A 19,003-nucleotide genomic window follows, 5' to 3' on the forward strand; every position below is an offset into this window, starting at 1 on the left:
TCTAAGGCACCAACACAAAATGGAAGCAACTCAAAGATGACAAAGATGAATAAACTTGAAATATAAGAACAAATCCACAGAAAAGCAAAAGCACAAGAGAGAATGTTTGAGTGAATGCTCTCAAGAATTCTATTACTGAAAACTGAAGTGATTTACAAATGAGGGGAAGAGACTTCTATTTATAGTTAGGCCTCCCCAAATTCAACGCTACAGATTAAAGTATATCAACAACTAATATTAAAAGCTATCTACAAATCAAACCTCTAATATTACAAAATCATATATTTTAAGATTACAAGTAAAATCTAAGATTGCATATCTTCAAAGATTACGTTCCATAATTGTCACGCTTTGTAGATGGGCCTTCAATTCAATGCTACAGATTAAAGTCCATCAACGGCTAAAATTAAAAGCTATCAACAAATCAAATCTCTAATATTACAAAATCTTATCTTCTAAGGTTACAAGTAATATCTAAGATTGCATATCTTCGAAGATTACGTTCCATAATTATCATGCTTTGTAGATGAGCCTTCAATCTCTCCAAGCAACGGGTCAGTTTAGTTGGGCCAAATGACATCCCTTAACATGATGGATCACACAAATGTGTCATGGTTGCGAACTCCCATGTGCAACCCATGAAACTAGTGCCTCCTCCCAAGATCTAAAAGAACTCCTTGCCTAGTACTTATAATATACCCTCTCCTACTGTCTTGTTGGTCAATCTCCCCAACTAGCAATCACTATTGCCACTGCTCCCACTACCACTCCTTTAAATCAAGCCTTCTAGCAACAACCTTCTGGGTCCCAGAAACAAGTTTTTAAGGATGCAGGAGAAAATGCAACGTTTAGAGGAGCAATTTTTGCAATGGGAACGCCACTTCAAGGAGCAACAAGAACATCAACAACTCTTAGATCAACGGAATGCTCAAAATGAGCAGTTGATAGCTAAACTCTAAGTAGCCCGTGAAGTCCCCAAGAAAAAAATTTTGATTCATCCAAACAATGAGGCTCAATCCATCATCTGTAGAGATCTTAAGCATTGCCACCCCAATGACCCACCCATTAATAATAATCAACCAGCTACCTCGCAACACACTCATGTCAACAATGTTTCTTTGGAAGAGCATATGAAGGTCCTTGAGATGGAAGTGTTACAAGAAGTAAAAAGGGGGTCAAAACAGACAAAACTTCTTAGAGTTACTCCAACGAGCCTCTTGCCCCACACTTGTTAACCTTTAACCTCTCAACTTCCTTCAAGTTCCCCAAGGTTTCTTATAGTGGAGTAAGGAACCTGGAGGACCACCTAGCATATTACAATAATCATATGAATATCATAGGTGCCTTTGACGCGATCAAATGCAATACCTTCTTTATTACTCTTTCTCACACTGCCGGGCATGGTATCTGTCCATTCCGAAGGATCTATCCACTCTTTTGATCAATTGGTCAACTTGTTCATGAGCTGGCTCCTAACCAACAAGACACTACAGTAATCTCTTTCTTATCTTATGTTCATCCACCATCTATTTGTAAAATATATTGATTTTTTTTATATTGTGCATGTTCGTTTTACAAATCATGTTTTGAGTTTGAAGTTGACCTAATAATGTTATTAGTAATATTCAAACTTACATTCTCCTTAAAAGTACGATATCTCCTAACTACATTCAACCCTTGTTAATTAAACTTTATATTGATTTAATTCAACTCTAATATATAATTGCTCATAAACACTAACAAAATTGATTTTTTTTTATTTTTAAATTTCGAACCTTTGACTCGATGTGACCCTACCGATGCATAATCACAGTTTAACGGAACCCATCATGAAAATAAAATTCGTATGTTGGATTGACTATAGGATCGAAAACCCCAAACCCTGACCTCAACCCTCACTGCCTCATTCACTGTCTAATTACTAAAAACGCCAAAACCCACCCCTCCAAAAACCTTTCCCTCCCATTCCTCTCTCTCTCTCTCTCTCTCTCTCTGTGCTTTTACTTCACCACCTTCTCCTTCAACTGATTCAACTCTCAAGGATCTAAAACCCTTAATAAACCCTCACTCTGCAGGTATGGCTTCAGGTAATTCCCTCACTCTTTCTTTCTTTTTATAATGTATCTGGGTTTTAAACTTGGGATTAATCCAAATCAGTCATGCTCTTCAAATTAAAAAAATTGCTTTCATTTGGTGTTTAGAGTTCAATGTTTCGTTTTTTTTTCTCTTTTGGTGTTCTTGAATTCAACTAGCTATTAAGTTTCTAGGTCTTGTCTGTTTGATACCCAGATTTTGTTGGTTTGGAAGTTCTATGTAGGTATCATAGATCTGCCAAGTTTTAAGATTTTGAGGTTCCTTTCTTTTTCTTTTTTTTTTTTTGAGAAATTGGAGAGATAAAATTGTGGGTCGTATCAGCGTGTGCTTATGTTTGTGCTTGAACTTTGAACTGAATTTTGTTCCCAAATAGAGTCTCATTCGGGTTTTGCTGGGAATAGTATTTTTAGAATGGTTTTAAGGCATCTGTTTGCTTGTCTTGTTTTCATTATCATTACTATTGTTGTTGTTATTATTATTTTTGAGCTAATTGGAGATGCAAGTTAGTTTGTATGAATGTACTCAATATCTGAGTTGTAGTTGCAGGGACTGTGTGTGAAATTCATAGTACAGCAAGTGAAATTTCTAGAAGGGGGACAGACGTCAATACAGAAAATTCTGATTTACATGTTACACTATACAAGAAGAGAAAGATATCTGCAATTTCTGATTTTTTGCCACATGTTATGACAAGGATAGAGGAATCTTTACCCAGTTTACATTCCCCTGATTATTATATGGAGCCTTGCTTGGAAGATATGGTAAGAATGGAACGCTTGGAACCTGGTTATTGCAGCTGTGTTCCGGATTTTGTGGTTGGAAGATCTGGCTATGGGTGTGTAAAATTCTTTGGGAAAACTGATGTTAGAGGGTTGGATTTAGATCAAATTGTGAAATTCCATAGGCATCAGGTAATTGTATATGAAGATGAAAGCAATAAGCCCATGGTTGGTCAAGGCCTTAACAAAACTGCCGAGGTAACTTTGAAACTTCAGATTGAAAATTTAGGCTTGGAAAAGCAGGAAGTAGATAGTATTGTTAAGAAATTAAGACAGAGTATGAGGAGTCAAGGGGCACACTTCATTGCATTTGACCCTTCTAATGGTGAATGGAAATTCTTGGTTGACCATTTTAGCAGATTCGGGTTGAGTGAAGATGACGAGGAAGATATTATAATGGATGACGCAACAGGGGCTATACAAGATCCTGGGGTAATGAATGGTGGTGGGAATCCTGAGATTGATGAAGACATGCAACTGGATACTAATGGACCACTGCTTTCTCATTCTCTTCCTGCCCATCTTGGGCTGGACCCTGTTAAGATGAGAGAATTGAGGATGTTGATGTTTCCTGTTGAGGAAGAAGAGGACATTGAGGATTTTAGAGGAACAGGTTCTAATCAGAAGCAGGCCTTTGCTAAAGAATATATAAAGTCCTCTTTGCATAACTCTAGCCAGAGGATGCCCAATAGGACTAGCCCACATGTTGTACGGAAAACCCCTGTTGCTTTGCTTGAGTACAACTCTGGTACTTTTGATTCAAGCTCATCTGGAACTGTTCTGATGACACAAGAAAATAAGGGCTTGCCACTGAAGACAACAAAAAGGGAAGGTTTCAAGTTGGACATCAAACAAGAGACACCTGTCACTGGAAGCCATTCTCACAATATAGTTGATGCAGCATTGTTCATGGGTAGGTCATTTCGTGTAGGTTGGGGGCCAAGTGGCATTCTTGTGCACTCTGGTGCACCTGTAGGTAGTAATGATGGCCAAAGAGTATTATCTTCTGTAATCAATGTAGAAAAAGTGGCAATTGATAAGGTAGTTAGAGATGAAAATAGCAAAGTAAAGAAAGAACTTGTTGACTTTGCTTTTGATGCTCCGTTGAATCTTCATAAAGCTCTAAATTATGAAGAAAAAGAAGTGGATGTTGGGTCCTTTCAGCTGAAGCTTCTGAAGGTTGTTTCTAATCGCTTAGAGCTTTCTGGCATTTGTAGGAGCTATATAGACATTATTGAGAGGCAGTTGGAGGTTCCTGGTTTATCTTCTTCTGCTCGCTTGGTTTTGATGCATCAAGTGATGGTGTGGGAATTGATTAAAGTTCTTTTCTCAGAGAGGGAAAATACTGGTCAACTGAAATCTATGGCTGCTGATAATGAGGAAGATATGATGCAAGATATCAAGGAAGGTCCTCCAGAAGTAGACCTGGAAGCACTTCCTCTTATTAGGAGAGCCGAGTTTAGTTGTTGGCTGCAAGAAAGTGTATGTCACCGTGTACAAGAAGAAGTAAGCTCTGTGAACGATTCAGGTTACTTGGAACACTTATTCTTTCTCTTGACTGGGCGACAACTAGATGCAGCTGTGGAGCTGGCAGCTTCTAAAGGAGATGTTAGATTGGCTTGTTTACTAAGCCAGGCTGGTGGATCAACAGTTAATCGTTCTGATGTTTCAAGACAGCTTGATATTTGGAGAATTAATGGTCTGGACTTCAATTTCATCGAGAAGGACAGGATTCGGCTTTATGAGTTGCTTGCTGGCAATATTCATGGTGCTTTGCATGGTATTAAGATTGACTGGAAGAGATTCCTAGGATTGTTAATGTGGTATCACCTACCGTCAGATACTGCTTTGCCTGTTGTGTTTCGAACTTATCAGCACCTTCTTGATGATGGAAAAGCTCCGTTTCCTGTTCCAATTTATATTGATGAAGGACCAGTTGAAGAGAATGCAAATTTGAGCAGAGTGGAAAGATTTGATCTTTCATACTATCTTATGCTTCTGCATGCCAGTGAAGAGAGTCAACTATGTTCTCTGAAGGCAATGTTTAGCACCTTCTCTTCAACACATGATCCCCTTGACTACCATATGATCTGGCATCAGCGGGCAATCTTGGAAGCTGTTGGTGCTTTCCATTCTAATGATCTTCAAGCACTTGACATGGGACTTGTATCCCAGTTACTATGTCAGGAGCAGTGTCACTGGGCTATCTATGTAGCCCTTCAAATGCCCTACCGTGATGATTATCCTTACCTTCAAGCTACTCTTATTAGGGAAATTCTGTTCCAATATTGTGAATCTTGGAGTTCACAAGAATCACAGCGCCGATTTATTGAGGACTTGGGTATTCCTTTGCAGTGGTTGCATGAAGCTATGGTATGTTTTCTGTTTCTAGATGATTTTTTCTAGTTTTGTGTATCTGAAGCCTTTGTATTTTACTACTTGTTGGTCCAGCATGAGCGTTATTCCATGCTAACATTTGGAGCTTTGCTGGTACAATTAGATGCTCAATTTGGGTTAGATCCATCATTAATTTAGATTATGTGTATAATGGCAGAATATCAGCATCCTGGTTGAGTGGAATCTTCAAATCTCATTCTTTGTTTTTTAAGATGAATTCCTTTCAGAATTCCTAGCCATGTTGACTTTGCTCTGCCACATGCTTGTATCTGTACCTGTGTCCATGTGGGGATGGGGAATGTATGTTTATGATAAGAGAGAAAGAGCTCTGAAAGGTTGGGTGGAATCTTTAAATATCATATTTTTTCTTTTCAAGATTAACTCCTTTTAAATTACTAACAATCTGGATATGTCCTGCTGCATGCTTGTCACTGTATCTCTGTCTATGTGTGGATGTATGGTGTGAGAGAGAACTCCTAAAGGTTCTTTGGAATTCAATTGTTGTTTTCCAATTAAGAAAATTTCCCTCTTATGATGCAGGCAGTTTATTACAATTACCATGGGGATTTGCCAAGGGCTCTTGAGCACTTTCTGGAATGTGAAAATTGGCAAAAGGCTCATTCTATTTTCATGACTTCAGTTGCTCATGCATTGTTCTTGTCTGGTATGATCTTATTGCAAATTAAGTAATTCATACGTGCCATATGACCTTTGTTATCCTGTTATTGTTTTTCTTTTCTAATGCCTCATTGATGTGACTTCAAACCAAATTCAGGGTCTCCCCCTTTCCCCCTTTTCTCTTCCTGTGAACATTAAAATAAATAATCTATAAAATTTATACTACATAAAAATTGATGTTAATGCGACCTACCAAATTTATATGGTTAAGACCTCAAAGGAATTGTGTATTATGGATATGGTGAAACACAATATAGCATAGCGGGACAGAATCACCTAGGAATCCTTTTTTCTCTACATACAAGCTACCTCTTTCCCACCTTTAAAATTTTCCATTTAGCCTTGTAAAACATTTACTGAAAGAACGTCTAGATGCTACTGGAAAGATGATGTTTGAAGGGGAAAAGAGCTTATTCTTGAAAACTTGAGAATGCTATTTAAGCTATACAATCAAGGGGGTTTAGCAATTCATTCTATGAATTTTCTGTTCGTATTGATGTATTTGAGAGCATAAAATCCCATGTCCATGCATGGATGTATTTCATCACATTGGAGGTGGGTGGCTCACTTAACTTGCTATTTTCAGACTCAGAATCATGTAGTTATAGATGCTGATTACTACTAACTTCTAGGGTCAATCTTAGTTGTTTAAATTGTTTCAAAAACCTGTTTTTTGGATATTCATGGTGGATTGAAGAATGTAGTGCACAATTTTGGATCACTGTAATAATTGATAAGTCTCAATACCATTGGTATAGTTAATCCAAGTCTTATTTTCTCTTCAATGCAGCCAAGGACTCAGAGGTATGGAGGATTGCCACGTCCATGGAGAACCACAAGTCTGAAATTGAAAATTGGGATTTGGGAGCTGGAATATATATTTCATTCTATGTGCTAAGAAGTTCATTCCAGGAGGATAACAATACTATGGCTGAACTTGTAAGAAACTCATGCAAATTTTCAAGGCCATAGAATCTAGATCTGAATATAAGCTAAAGTTTGTTGGATGCTTCATTTATTGGTGAACCATATCATTCCTGTTATTGTGAACACGGCTTCTTGGTTATGGGGTTGTGCTGAGTGCAGTCCTTACCTTGAGTCATGTTTTCCCTACTAAACTAGTTAATGGGGTGGCCACTATATGCGAAGTATAGCAAGTCTAAAATACATGACTCTCCTTCAAATTTATGCCATAGTAACAAGAATGGATCTGCCTAGTTAAACCTAGGTTGCAGAGGCATTACCTTCATTTGCCCGAAGGGACTGGTGCAGTAGTGTGCTGCATGGTCTGTTTTAGGGGTGGGGGTGGGGGGTGAATTGTGTGTAATGGCTGTGGCTCACATACTCTTTTACCTTTGTTGCTTTTGGAAGAATTCGCTTGAAAGCTGCTTTGCTGTTTAGCTAAGTTGCATGCTAGGTGTTTATTTCTATTAACATAAATTATGGTTGAAATGCTTAAAGCTTGTCAGCTCAAAGAATATATTCTAATTGTGTCTCTGTGATTAAATCATGAGTTATTTTTCAACATTTGGAACTGGCTGGGATAATGATGATGCCGTTTTTTTCGTGATTTTATTTGTTCCACATCTCCCTATTAGATTTGTAATAGATTAAGCAATTGCACTCATAAGCTGTTGTTTTGTAAAATATCAGCGAACTTTATTTAGTTCCTTTTAAAAGTGATGCTGGTGAACTTTTCAGGGTTCCCTCAACAGCAAAAATGCAGCTTGTAGAGACTTTCTTGGCTGTTTGAATGAGTCCTCAGCAGTTTGGGGTGGCAGGTTACATGTTGATGCTAGGTATTTTTGTTAATCTCTTTTATGAGTTTTAGTAATAAAAAAAATAGATTGATTGATCGTAACTGAATATAAAATGGAAATGATCACATGTCTAAGTTTTAATACAAAATTTCAGTTTGTGATGGCATTAAGTTTGACTGGTATTGACCAACATGAAAACACAAGGGGACTAGAACTAAACTAATAGTAGATACAGACAAGCTTAAGGAATTATTCCATCCATTTTAATCTTCCTGTAATTAAAAGAGGTGCAAACGGAGAGACTCAGTTTTGTATTATAATTGCACAATTGTGAAATTGTTAACTACCTTAGCTATTAAATGGACTAAAGTGTACTCTGTTGTGTCGGAATTATCTTTCTGGGCTGGCTAATCCATATAAATACGTTCCTTTTTAATATATCCTGAAATAAAATGATATCTCCTGGTAGCTAGCTTATGTCTGCATAACAAGTTTTCATAATTTCAGCTTATTTCCCTCTTCTTCTTTTTTTCTTTTTTGGTGATATGTTATAGCTTATTCACATCTTAAATGGAAATTTGACACCAAAGCCTTCTTGTTCTTTGCCTTTCACATCTTCTCGTTAGCTGTAGTATGAAATTTGTCAAGTACCTAATCACAGAAGTGGGAAAATTATGAAGCTTAAATGATATTGAATTAATGTTCCTGCGATAGTCAGCTCATTTCATTGGAGCCCTTTCTTTTCATGGCTACTAGAATGATGTGCTATGGAATATGTTGGGTAAAAAAGGGGTTTAGTCATTGATATGTAGTTGTATTACTGTTTCTATTTTTCCATATTTGCATGAATTTTGGTGTAAATCAGATAGAAGTTACTACTTATCAACTTGAGAGCAACGTCTCCAATGCTTTCATCTGAGCTACAGCTCTAATAGGATCTGGTTTTTGGCATCAGTTAGTTGCTCTATGTGCCTGCTTACATCAATTAACTAGCTTAGTTGGTGGGTAGTGATTGGATATATGTGATGGTGCAGGGTGGCATATTCAAAGATGGCGGATGAGATATGCAATTTGTTGCTGTCAGATACAAGCGGAAGTCGGACGCATGATGAGCAGTTAAGCTGCTATGATACGGTGTTCAGTGCTCCCATTCCGGAAGACCTTCATTCGAGTCATTTACAGGATGCAGTTGCAGTTTTCACTTTCCAGCTTTCAGAAGTGTTGAGCTAAGGCTGATCCTGCTCCTGTTGTTGCTAATTTGGGATTTGGGATTTGGGATTTGGGATTGGTTTGGTTTGGGTGCACGTTGTTGTAACAGTTGGGCATTAATTTCGTATCAGACTTCAAATTCCCAACTGTCAAGTTAATAGATATAATTGCACCCGTAATATAAATTTTTATCTGAAGAAAATTATACCCCTTTATTTTCTTGTCTTTGTGTGTTATAATTGTCTTTAACAGGGTAAAAAATAGTATAACATATTAATTATTATGTTATTGGTGTTAAAGAAAATCTTTAATTAAGCAATTTTATTGGAATGAAAGCAAATACTAAAGAGTTTGAACAAATCCGATTAGCACCAAAATTCATGTAACACCAAGTATATACCTTTTACTTGTTAAGTGCAACATCAATATATTTAATCAAAGGAACACCCACCTTCTAGTTTTAAATGCAAAATATTTAATCAATTTAGGAATAAGAAATACCAACGACGAGATAGCCTTTCACCATACTCAAATTCACAAACATAGGAAGGCTCACCCAAAGTGCACCAGGTGGAATGTGCAATTTTGGAATACAGGAATACACATCCACATGGTTGAAATGAAACTTCGAAGTTATTCCATCCCAATTTACCACTACAACTAATATGGGCATGAAATACATTTTTGCTTTAATAAAGAAATACAAACTGCAGGGGAGGCTTATTAAAAATAAAAAATCCTTGGATCACTCACTCTAGTCTAACCTTTTTCCATATCTTTCTCATCTTTTCTTTGTTTCTCTCAATTTTTTCTTCTTTCTTAGGCATCACCTTAATCTAATAATTCAGTTTTTTTTAGTTCAAAATATTAAAAATGAAATTTGCTTTAGCTTAAAAGCCGAAATTCAAATCAAAAAATTGGCTTTATCTCAAACTCAAGCTTCTTATTGCTTAGTCTCAACTCAGCTCAAGAATACATCAAAGCACAATCTCAACAAGGAATTATTGTATGTAAAACCTATAGAAGATAAAACCAACCAACTTTTGCCTTGACCACTAGGGATGGGCGCATTTCATAGTACAAGACATCAAACTTTATTCAAAATAACAACAGACATGAGCAGGACAAAAGCTACATTGAGACAGAACTATGCTTGTAACTTAGCAACGTACAACGGTGGGTTTGTAGTCAAATACAATGACCTTGTCCAAGCTGGGGAGAAACAGATTTGCAAACTCCACGTGAGCAGGATGAGCTATATACTCAGCAATCCCCTCTGTGCTTTCAAATGTGGATTCAAACACATGAGTGAACCCTTGATGCAGGTTCTCAATACTAACATCCTTCCCCCTGTCATCATGGAATTGATTTTGCCCAAAGGCAGGATCAGAAATGGGTTGTTTTCCTACTGTTTTGTAAATCAACACATGAAGATTGAAGCCTCTGGGTTATCAAATTACAACTAGAAAAAGGGCTAGTATTATCATTTAAAATATCCATCAGTTTTAAGCCTCAAACTAAAACCACGGATCCATCACCAAGAAGTGGATCTCAAAATTACTTATATATAATGATACCCAGATCTAAAAGAAAAGAAAGGTATGAATGAAGCAAAAAGGGATAACATACCAGTGGAAAGCTTTCATGGGGTGAATGAGATTAACAAGATTGGCATAGCCTTTTATGAGTTCCTCAATCTTCTCAGGTGGGATTTCATCTTTGAACTTTGCCAACAATATGTGCTTCACTACTCCTTTTGCTTCCTCCATCAGTCTCACTTCTCTCAACGCCAATCAGCTATTTTGACAGACAGAACTGGGCTACCAATTTGAAACCCAATAAAAATAGGCTTTTTTTATGAAACTAACATAAACAAATTAATTAATTACGTAAATAACCTATTTTTTTTTGATAAAATAAGTAAGTAACTTAAAATCTACAGTAGGAGTCAAAGTATTTGGCGTCACTAACATGCCATGTCAGCAATCAAGATAAGAAAATTATTTTTTTAGTGGAACCATGTACAATGGCGCCACCTGTATAAATATTAGGAAAATACTGCGATTTTTGAAAAAATTGGGGGCTTTAAACAAATTTTTCTTTTTTTAGTGGCGCCAAATCTACTTTTTGTTTTCTTTATTTGTTTATTATTTGTTTTTTTATTTGTTTATTATTTATTTTATAATATTTTATGTATATATTTTTTGTAGAGCCAATTTAAATGGTGCCACCTGTACTTTTTTTAAATTTATTTTTTTATATTTAAATTTTTTAAAAAAATAATATTTTATTTGGTAAAATCATTCTATTTGGCGTGGCCAAATTTGTATATATAAGCCTCTCAATGACACATGAATATGAGTTGAAAGAAAAAAATTTACTTATACTTTGTTAGAGGTTGAATGGGAAATATATGAGAAGCCTTCTTTGTTTTTTTATGTATTTTTTTTAATTTGAAGGTATGTTTTGTTTAACGATAATCCGGTGGAGCTTTGACACCGGTAAATTTAATGGTTACTTTCGAATGCCAATTATTTATTTGGTAACGGGTTCAAATTGGTTATGTAAGTGTTTTCGTTGGTTGTGGTAAGACGATAACGGGTTCAAATTGATTATGCAACCAACAAGTAGATTATTTGGGATTCCGTAGGTTAATGGGATGTTTGAAGGTTAAAAGGAATCATAAATTGAACCGCACAGGTGAGATCATCAATATCGGCAGCATTCGAGCTACAATTTAATAATACTGAGAAAGACGCTTTTGTTACGGTTAAACAATTTATTTTTCAATTTGTAAGATAGAATGATGTCAGTTTTGAACAAAATTGTTTAATTATATTTTGTTTGTAAGACACAATATTGTCAGACTTGAAAAAAATCGTTTATTTATTTTTAGTATTGAGAAAGTTGTTCGTGTTGTAAAATGATATATTGTAAGTTAAGTGAAACTATTTAGAATGTTTGAAATGTAAATTTATATTTTGTAAAATATATTTTTTGAATAATGTAAATTGATAGTTATTTTGCGAAATATAATTTTCATGTAAATAATTTATGTAATGTGAAATCAAGAAAATTAAGGGGACATTCTTAATAGAAATAAAAAAATGGAGAACCAAAAAATAAAATAAAATAAAAATGAGAAAAAAAAATGAAAGTTGAATTGATTGGAAAAAAATAAAAAATAATTTATTTGTTAAAAAAATTATGTCTCTTTTTTAAAAAATATATTAAAGAATTAAAAATATATATTATGACTGATCACATCATGTCAGTAATGTGATTGATCAATAAGTTTATAATGTTAATAATTGCTAGTTTAAAAATATATATAGAAAGGGAGAAGAAGAAATGCCTCTATTTAAGAAGGTGGGGTTTTGGTCCTCCATTCAAATATTTTGTATTTTGTAGAAGAGAATGAAGAAAGGAGAAAAAAAAACTTGTAAGGTATATAATAGTCTGTATTTTGTATTTTGTAGAAGAGAATGAAGAAAGGAGAAAAAAAAACTTGTAAGGTATATATAGTTTGTATTTTATATTTTATAGTTATTGTAATATAATAATTAATTATATTTAATTTATGTAATTTTTTTTAAAATTATGCAGATATCAAAATGTCTTCTCGAGTAAATACGGATCACACTTCATCGAGGATCAACGAAATAGTAAAATTAATTATAAATTAAATAAAAAATTTTCGTTTTAGTTTCTCGTTTTTTTCTTGCTCAATGCTATTTTGCTCAACGTGTTTTAATTGCATGAAATTTATCTCTATTTGGTTATTATTAACCCTTTTTAACTCCTTTTTGCATGAAATTGATCTCTACGTGTTAATAATAATTTTTTTTTATTTATGGCACATTCATAAATTTATTAATTTTTTTAATATGATGACCTTTCTGCTTAATTTTGCATTGTTGTTGTGCTTGGTTCCATTTGTGGGGTGCAAAAAAGTTACATTTGTCTTCCACTAATTTGACACCACCTAAATAAAAATTAAAAATCGCATTCACATGAGAAAACTAGGAATATATATTAATTTAGCTTCAACTAATCTATGATAATCAAATTGAATAAGCTCAAAATTATTAGAGTTACGATTAAATTTATCTTTAACGAATGGATATTTTTTTTATAAAAGTTCTCCTATATAAGATAAATTTTTGAGTTTGAATATGTCTGGTTTATATTATATGTAAAACTCAATGTATTATTATAGATATCGATGGTTGCCTTTTGTTTTAATGCTTAACTATGATGAGGATATAACAATTGAGAATTAATGATAAGCTTCAAAGAGATTTGGAAATCACATTTGATGTCTACGTGTTATTATTAATATTTATGACAAAGCTTCGTTCTATTATTAATATTTTATTACTCATTTAAGTTAACTTAAATAAAAAAATACTTAGAATGGCTATGTTGGTATAATATAAGTGTGATGTTTTTGTTTTCTCAAAATTTCAGTTTTACTCTTCAATATATAATTTTATGTTTAAATTATATAGACAATTGATTTGTCATATTTTTATAAAAATTTTACCATATATGATGGGTATCGTGTAACGACCCGATAGTCATGAGTGTCGGAAAGTGCATTTCTGAGATTCTGTTCTCGTAAATCAAACTCATAAATATTTATTAAAAATAAATATTTACGAAGTTAGTTGTGTAGTTAATTAATTTTTGGGTAAGTGAATTTGCATAAATTAAGTGTAATTAGGTATATATATTATATATTATAAATGAGGGGCATAAGGTGTATGTTATTATAAAATTTATAGTTAAAAATATATATTATAATATTATAATATATTTAATTAAGTATATATATTATATATTATAAATGAATGAATAAAAAAAAGAAAAGAAAAAGAAAGCCAACGAAACAGAAAGAATAAGAAAGAAAAGAAAAAGAGAAAGAAAGAACGAGAAAGACACAAAGCTAGGGTTTCAAATTGTTCAAAGCTCAATTGGTTAGTTAATTTAGTTCATTTTTATAATTTTTATGTTTTTAGAATTCCGGTGTTAAATACTACCCGACCCATGTTGAAATTTTAGAAATTATTGAGTTTTTAATTGTTGTCCATGTTGAATAATTTTAGTATTAGGGACTAAATTGATATATTTTTAAGCTAGAAATGAAAAAGGATTAAATTGCAGAACAAATAGTAAATTTTGTGAAAGAAGGTCTAAATTGTGAAAATTTTGAAATTTAGGAATTTATGTGAAAATAGGGAGTTGGATTTAGTCTAAAGTGGAATTTGCATGAAAATAAAGAATTAAATGTGAAGAATAAAAGTTAGTCTCGGATTAGGGACTAAATTGGAAATTAGGCAATATTTGAGTGAAAATTGAAATATTCAATATGAACTTGAATTGTGTTGTATTGATGAATTTTAATTGTTTTAATTCCGTAGCTAATATCGTACCGAAACCCTCGACTAAAAAGGAGAAAGATAAAGTCGACGAGGAATAGTTCGGAATTTCTAGTTTGTATTTCTATAATCCGAACTTAGTTGTTAATTATTATAATTCAATTTATTATATATGGTAAGTGCTAAGTAGAGAATTATTGTGTTTTGCAATTGAAATGAATTGATTTTGTATGTGATGAAATTATTGAATTTATATTGATTGAATTGGTATATATATTGAATATATTGATTATTTGAATTGAAATGAATATTGGTTGTTTTTTATTTGTGAAATTAAACCCTATTAACTGTATCGGGCTGAGTCGGATATAGATGACATGCCATAGGATTGGAAGATTTCAGGGATTTCTTCGACTTCGAGTCGATGAGATACTGGGTGTCAATTTACTACTTCGACCTAATTCAATGAGGCACCGGGTGCCAATTTACTTCGGTTTAGCCGATGAGACACTGGGTGTCAACTTATTACTTTGAATTATCCGATAAGGCAATGGGTGCCAAACTAGTGTTTTTTGGTTGGATTCGTGTATACGTTCGAGTCCAAGTCATGTTTATAGGGGTAAATGAATAATAAAGTTTTATGATTGATATTGAAATGACATAGTATGCGAAATAGAAGTGAAATAGTAAATTGAAAATAGAATGTGAAATATGTTGCAAATATATAGAATATATGAGTTATATACTCATGAAATGAATATGGAATGGATAATGCAATTGTATAATGAAATGTGAAATAAATTGTGAAAAACTATTTATATAGCAAGTATGTGAATTGAGATATTTGTGAAACAAATGAAATATGATATGGTTGTTGTAATAATTAAATATTAATATGTGTTTATATTTCAATCATATATTTGTAATTTCTTATTTTAAAATATTCAAATTATAGAAATACCACTAAGTTTTTACTCAGCGTACGGTTTTATTTTACGTGCGCAGGTTAGGTATTTAATTTTGATCGCCGATTCAGCATCCAATAACGGTCCCGAACTCAAACGTGGTGATCCTTTTGTGTCAGCATGTACCTAAGGTGTCTAATTAATAGTTATTTTGTGGATTGAATGTAAATGATGTTAAAAGTTTAATATTGGTTTGGTATATATATACATGTGTTGTTTTTGAAGCTTTATTATGGCATATTAATTTGGTGTTTAAGTGTTCATAAGTTAGGTAAAATAGATTAAATTAGGTATGTTTATAATTTGGACTTGAATGATATTTTGATGATATCATTTGATGATATAATTGAGGTATCAATTAGGGTACATTGGTAGGCACCTAGGATGATTGTTTTGACATGTTTTGGATGTGTTTGATCGTGTTCTGATTTGGTTGAACGATTGATTTTTGAGTTGCTTAGTGTCCAAGCTTGCAGGGAATGGTGAACTTGTTTGTTTAATGCACATTTTGAGTCCACACGGCTAGACATATGGGCTTGTGACTGGGTCGTGTGAGACACACAGCTAGCATACGGTCGTGCGAGGCCATTTCAAAAGGGCACACGGTATGGCACACGAGCGTATGACTTGGCCATGTGACCCAAGTCAAAGAGTTACACAGGTATAGACACGGCCTGGGACACGGCTGTGTCCCTATATCAAATACCCACACAGCCTGAGACACGAGCGTGTCTCCTGACCGTGTGAGTCACACGGCCTGACCACACGGCCGTGTGAACCCTGCAGCTTTGAAAATTTTTATTATTTTTCAAAAAATTCTCTAAGTTTCCTAATTAGTCCTGATTTGTTTCTAACATGTATTTTGGGCCTCGATAGCTCAAATAAGGAACAATATGTGTGAGTTTGATTGGATTTGACTTGATTAATGTATGATATGAAATGCTTAAAATTATGTTTGTTTGATCGGTAATGCTCCGAAACCCTATTTTGGCGACGGATGTGGGTTAGGGGTGTTACATTTATTGGTATCAGAGCTTTGCAGGTTTAACCGATTCTCGAACTAAATTGAGCTTGGAATTGAGTTTAGAGGTACATGTCATAATTGAGTCAAATTGAGTCGGGATTTGGATGCTGATATATATATATATTTGTTTTATAGTTGAAAATATCAGATGATTATAATGATGATATTGATTAAGAAATATATACCGGAGATGGTGTCTCCAATGAGTTAGATGAAATCGAATCAGCAAATCCGAGTATTAATCCAGTTAGTACTCAACAATCTAATGTTGAACGAGGTAATATTGGGGAAAGAGATGATTTACAATTACTTAGAGCTATTGCTGATGCTCTTCAGTGAGTGGCGGGAACCACATCCGCTACGACATCTACCCTTACTATTCTTCAAGCTTCGATAAAAGAATTGCGTAAATATGGTGCAATTGAATTTTTGGAATTGAAAGGAGTTGATCCTTCCGCAACTGAAATTTGGATTGAATCTACTAAACATATTTTGCAACAACTTGAATGCGACTCGCGTGAAAGTTTAATATGTGTTGTTTCTCTACTGCAATGAGAAGCATATACCTGGTGGCAGTCAGTGACACGTCATGTACCGCAGATCAGGTAAATTAGGAATTCTTTCAAAAATAATTTCAAAAGAAATATGTTGGTGAACTGCATATCGGAGATAGAAAACAAGAGTTTTTTATGCTGAAATAAGGTGAAATGTCTGTAGTTGATTACGAACGAGAATTTTCGCGACTTAGCAGGTATGCTGAGACACCCCCAACCCGTATTCCTCGCCGGAACCGAGTTACGGAGCATTACCAGAGATTACAGATCAAACAAACAGAAATCTCAAACATTTTATATCATCAAAACAAGTCATCAAGCATCGTTTTAATTATAGATCTTATAACTTCATTTACAATCAAACCACAAAATAACTAATATTTAGACACTCTAGGTACATGCCGACACAAAGAAATAACCGAGTTACGGATGCTGAATCAGCGATCAAACTTGTGTACTTAACCTGCGCACGGAAACAAACCGTACGCTGAGTATAAACTCAGTGTTATTTCTATAATCTGAATATTTAAAAAAATAGAACAATAAAATATGTATAATAAAATGTTAAGCACAATTGAACATTTAAAATCACATAATACTCGATTTTCATCACTTTCTATATATAATACCTTTCCATAATTTATTCACGTATCATTTAAACAATGGCACTATCCATTCCACAATCAATTTATGAGTATATAACTCGTGTATTCCATGTATTTACAACATATTTCACATTCTATTTTCAGTTTACTATCTCATATTCTTATTCTTAGCCGAAAGTAGATTTTATAGAACACACCGGATATACGGAATAAATACAGAGGTGCATTGTTATGCACTAATGAACAGAGAGCACTGAAGTGCTATACAGAGAGCACAGATGTGCTAAACAGAGAGCACTGATGTGCTAGTAATCAGAGAGCATTAACGTGCTAATAATCAGAGAGCACTAATGTGCTAATAATCAGAGAGCACCAACGTGCTAATATTCAGAGAGCGTGCTAAAGTTCCTTAATGGCATGCCACTAATATTCCAGTAGTTCTAAATTCCATCTACTTGGGCATTAAGGCTGAATTTTATACATATAAAAAATAATTCAATTATCATACTTGCACAATTTCACATTTACACATATATTCATAATATATATTCCACTTTAATTCAACCAATATAATTTCATCACATATCAAGACAATCCATTTCAATTGTAAAACACAATAATTCTCACCTCAATCATTTACTATAACATTTAATCAAAATACAATAATTAATAATTAGATTCGGATTATAGAAATACAAACTAGGAATTCCGAGCTATTCGATATCGACTATATTTTTCCCCTTTTTAGTCGAGAATTCCGATACAACGCTAGCTACGGAATTAAAACAATTAAAAATCATCAATACAACACCATTCAATCTCACATTAAATATTTCAATTTTTACTCAGCATTTTCCTAAATTCCAATTTAGTCCCTAAACCGAGACTAATTTTTATTCTCAAAACTAATTTCATATTTTCATTTCATTCCCACTTTAAACTAATTTAACTCTCTAATTTCACCATAAATCCTTAATTTTGAAATTCTCTCAATTTAGTCCCTATTAATTCAAAACCTATAATTTATTTTACAAATCAACCCTTTACTAACTTCTAACTTGAAATTCAATCAATTTAACCCCTAATTCGTCAATTAATTCAACATAACTCATGTCTAAAAATAAACTATCTTTCAAAATTTCAACATAAACTATGAAAGATTTTGTTCTAGAACTCCAAAAACTCAAAAATTACAAGAAAAGGGATTAAATTTACTTACCAATTGAGCTTGAACTTCAAAACCCCAAATTTTCCTTTTTCTTTCTTTCTCCCCTGTTTCTTCTCTGTTTTCGTTTTTCAATTCTGTTTCAATTATCTTTTTCTATCCTTTATTTCTTTTATAATATAATATAATATAATATAATATATAACTTAACTTTTAAGTAATATTATTATAATAATAATCTATTTTAACTTTAGATTTTTTTTTTAAATTTACTTATGCCGCCTCAACTTTAGAAAAAGGTATAATTTTTTATTTGGTCCTTTTAACTTTTTTTAATATTTAATTAAACTTTTATCTCTATTGCAATTTAATCCTTTTTAATCAATTAACCA

The 19,003-nt window shown here is 33.4% G+C and overlaps 2 protein-coding genes across 6 annotated transcripts; one reads left to right on the top strand and one right to left on the bottom strand.

Annotated features, from left to right (window-relative positions):
- Window positions 1-1,860: 1,860 nt before the first annotated feature.
- On the top strand, window positions 1,861-9,132 carry LOC107914183 (nuclear pore complex protein NUP96). Of its 5 annotated transcripts, none has more exons than XM_016842983.2 (6): window positions 1,863-2,087; window positions 2,635-5,246; window positions 5,811-5,934; window positions 6,739-6,887; window positions 7,650-7,747; window positions 8,743-9,132. In XM_016842983.2, the coding sequence occupies exons 1-6, from the start codon at window positions 2,078-2,080 to the stop codon at window positions 8,936-8,938; spliced, it is 3,189 nt and encodes a 1,062-aa protein (XP_016698472.1). In that variant the 5' UTR covers window positions 1,863-2,077; the 3' UTR covers window positions 8,939-9,132. The 5 variants fall into 5 exon arrangements, with proteins under 5 accessions (XP_040959008.1, XP_016698472.1, XP_016698473.1 ...); XM_016842984.2 differs by having other exon boundaries at window positions 1,864-2,087; window positions 2,641-5,246; XM_016842985.2 differs by having other exon boundaries at window positions 1,868-2,075.
- Window positions 9,133-9,839: 707 nt separating this feature from the next.
- Window positions 9,840-10,925, bottom strand: LOC107914184 (stress-response A/B barrel domain-containing protein HS1). The gene is made up of 2 exons (XM_016842987.2): window positions 10,547-10,925; window positions 9,840-10,267 (listed from the first exon to the last, which is right to left on the bottom strand). The coding sequence occupies exons 1-2, from the start codon at window positions 10,684-10,686 to the stop codon at window positions 10,078-10,080; spliced, it is 330 nt and encodes a 109-aa protein (XP_016698476.1). The 5' UTR covers window positions 10,687-10,925; the 3' UTR covers window positions 9,840-10,077.
- Window positions 10,926-19,003: the final 8,078 nt, after the last annotated feature.

Source organism: Gossypium hirsutum, chromosome D10 (assembly GCF_007990345.1).
Source record: "Gossypium hirsutum isolate 1008001.06 chromosome D10, Gossypium_hirsutum_v2.1, whole genome shotgun sequence".
In the NCBI taxonomy this organism is placed as follows: domain Eukaryota; kingdom Viridiplantae; phylum Streptophyta; class Magnoliopsida; order Malvales; family Malvaceae; genus Gossypium; species Gossypium hirsutum.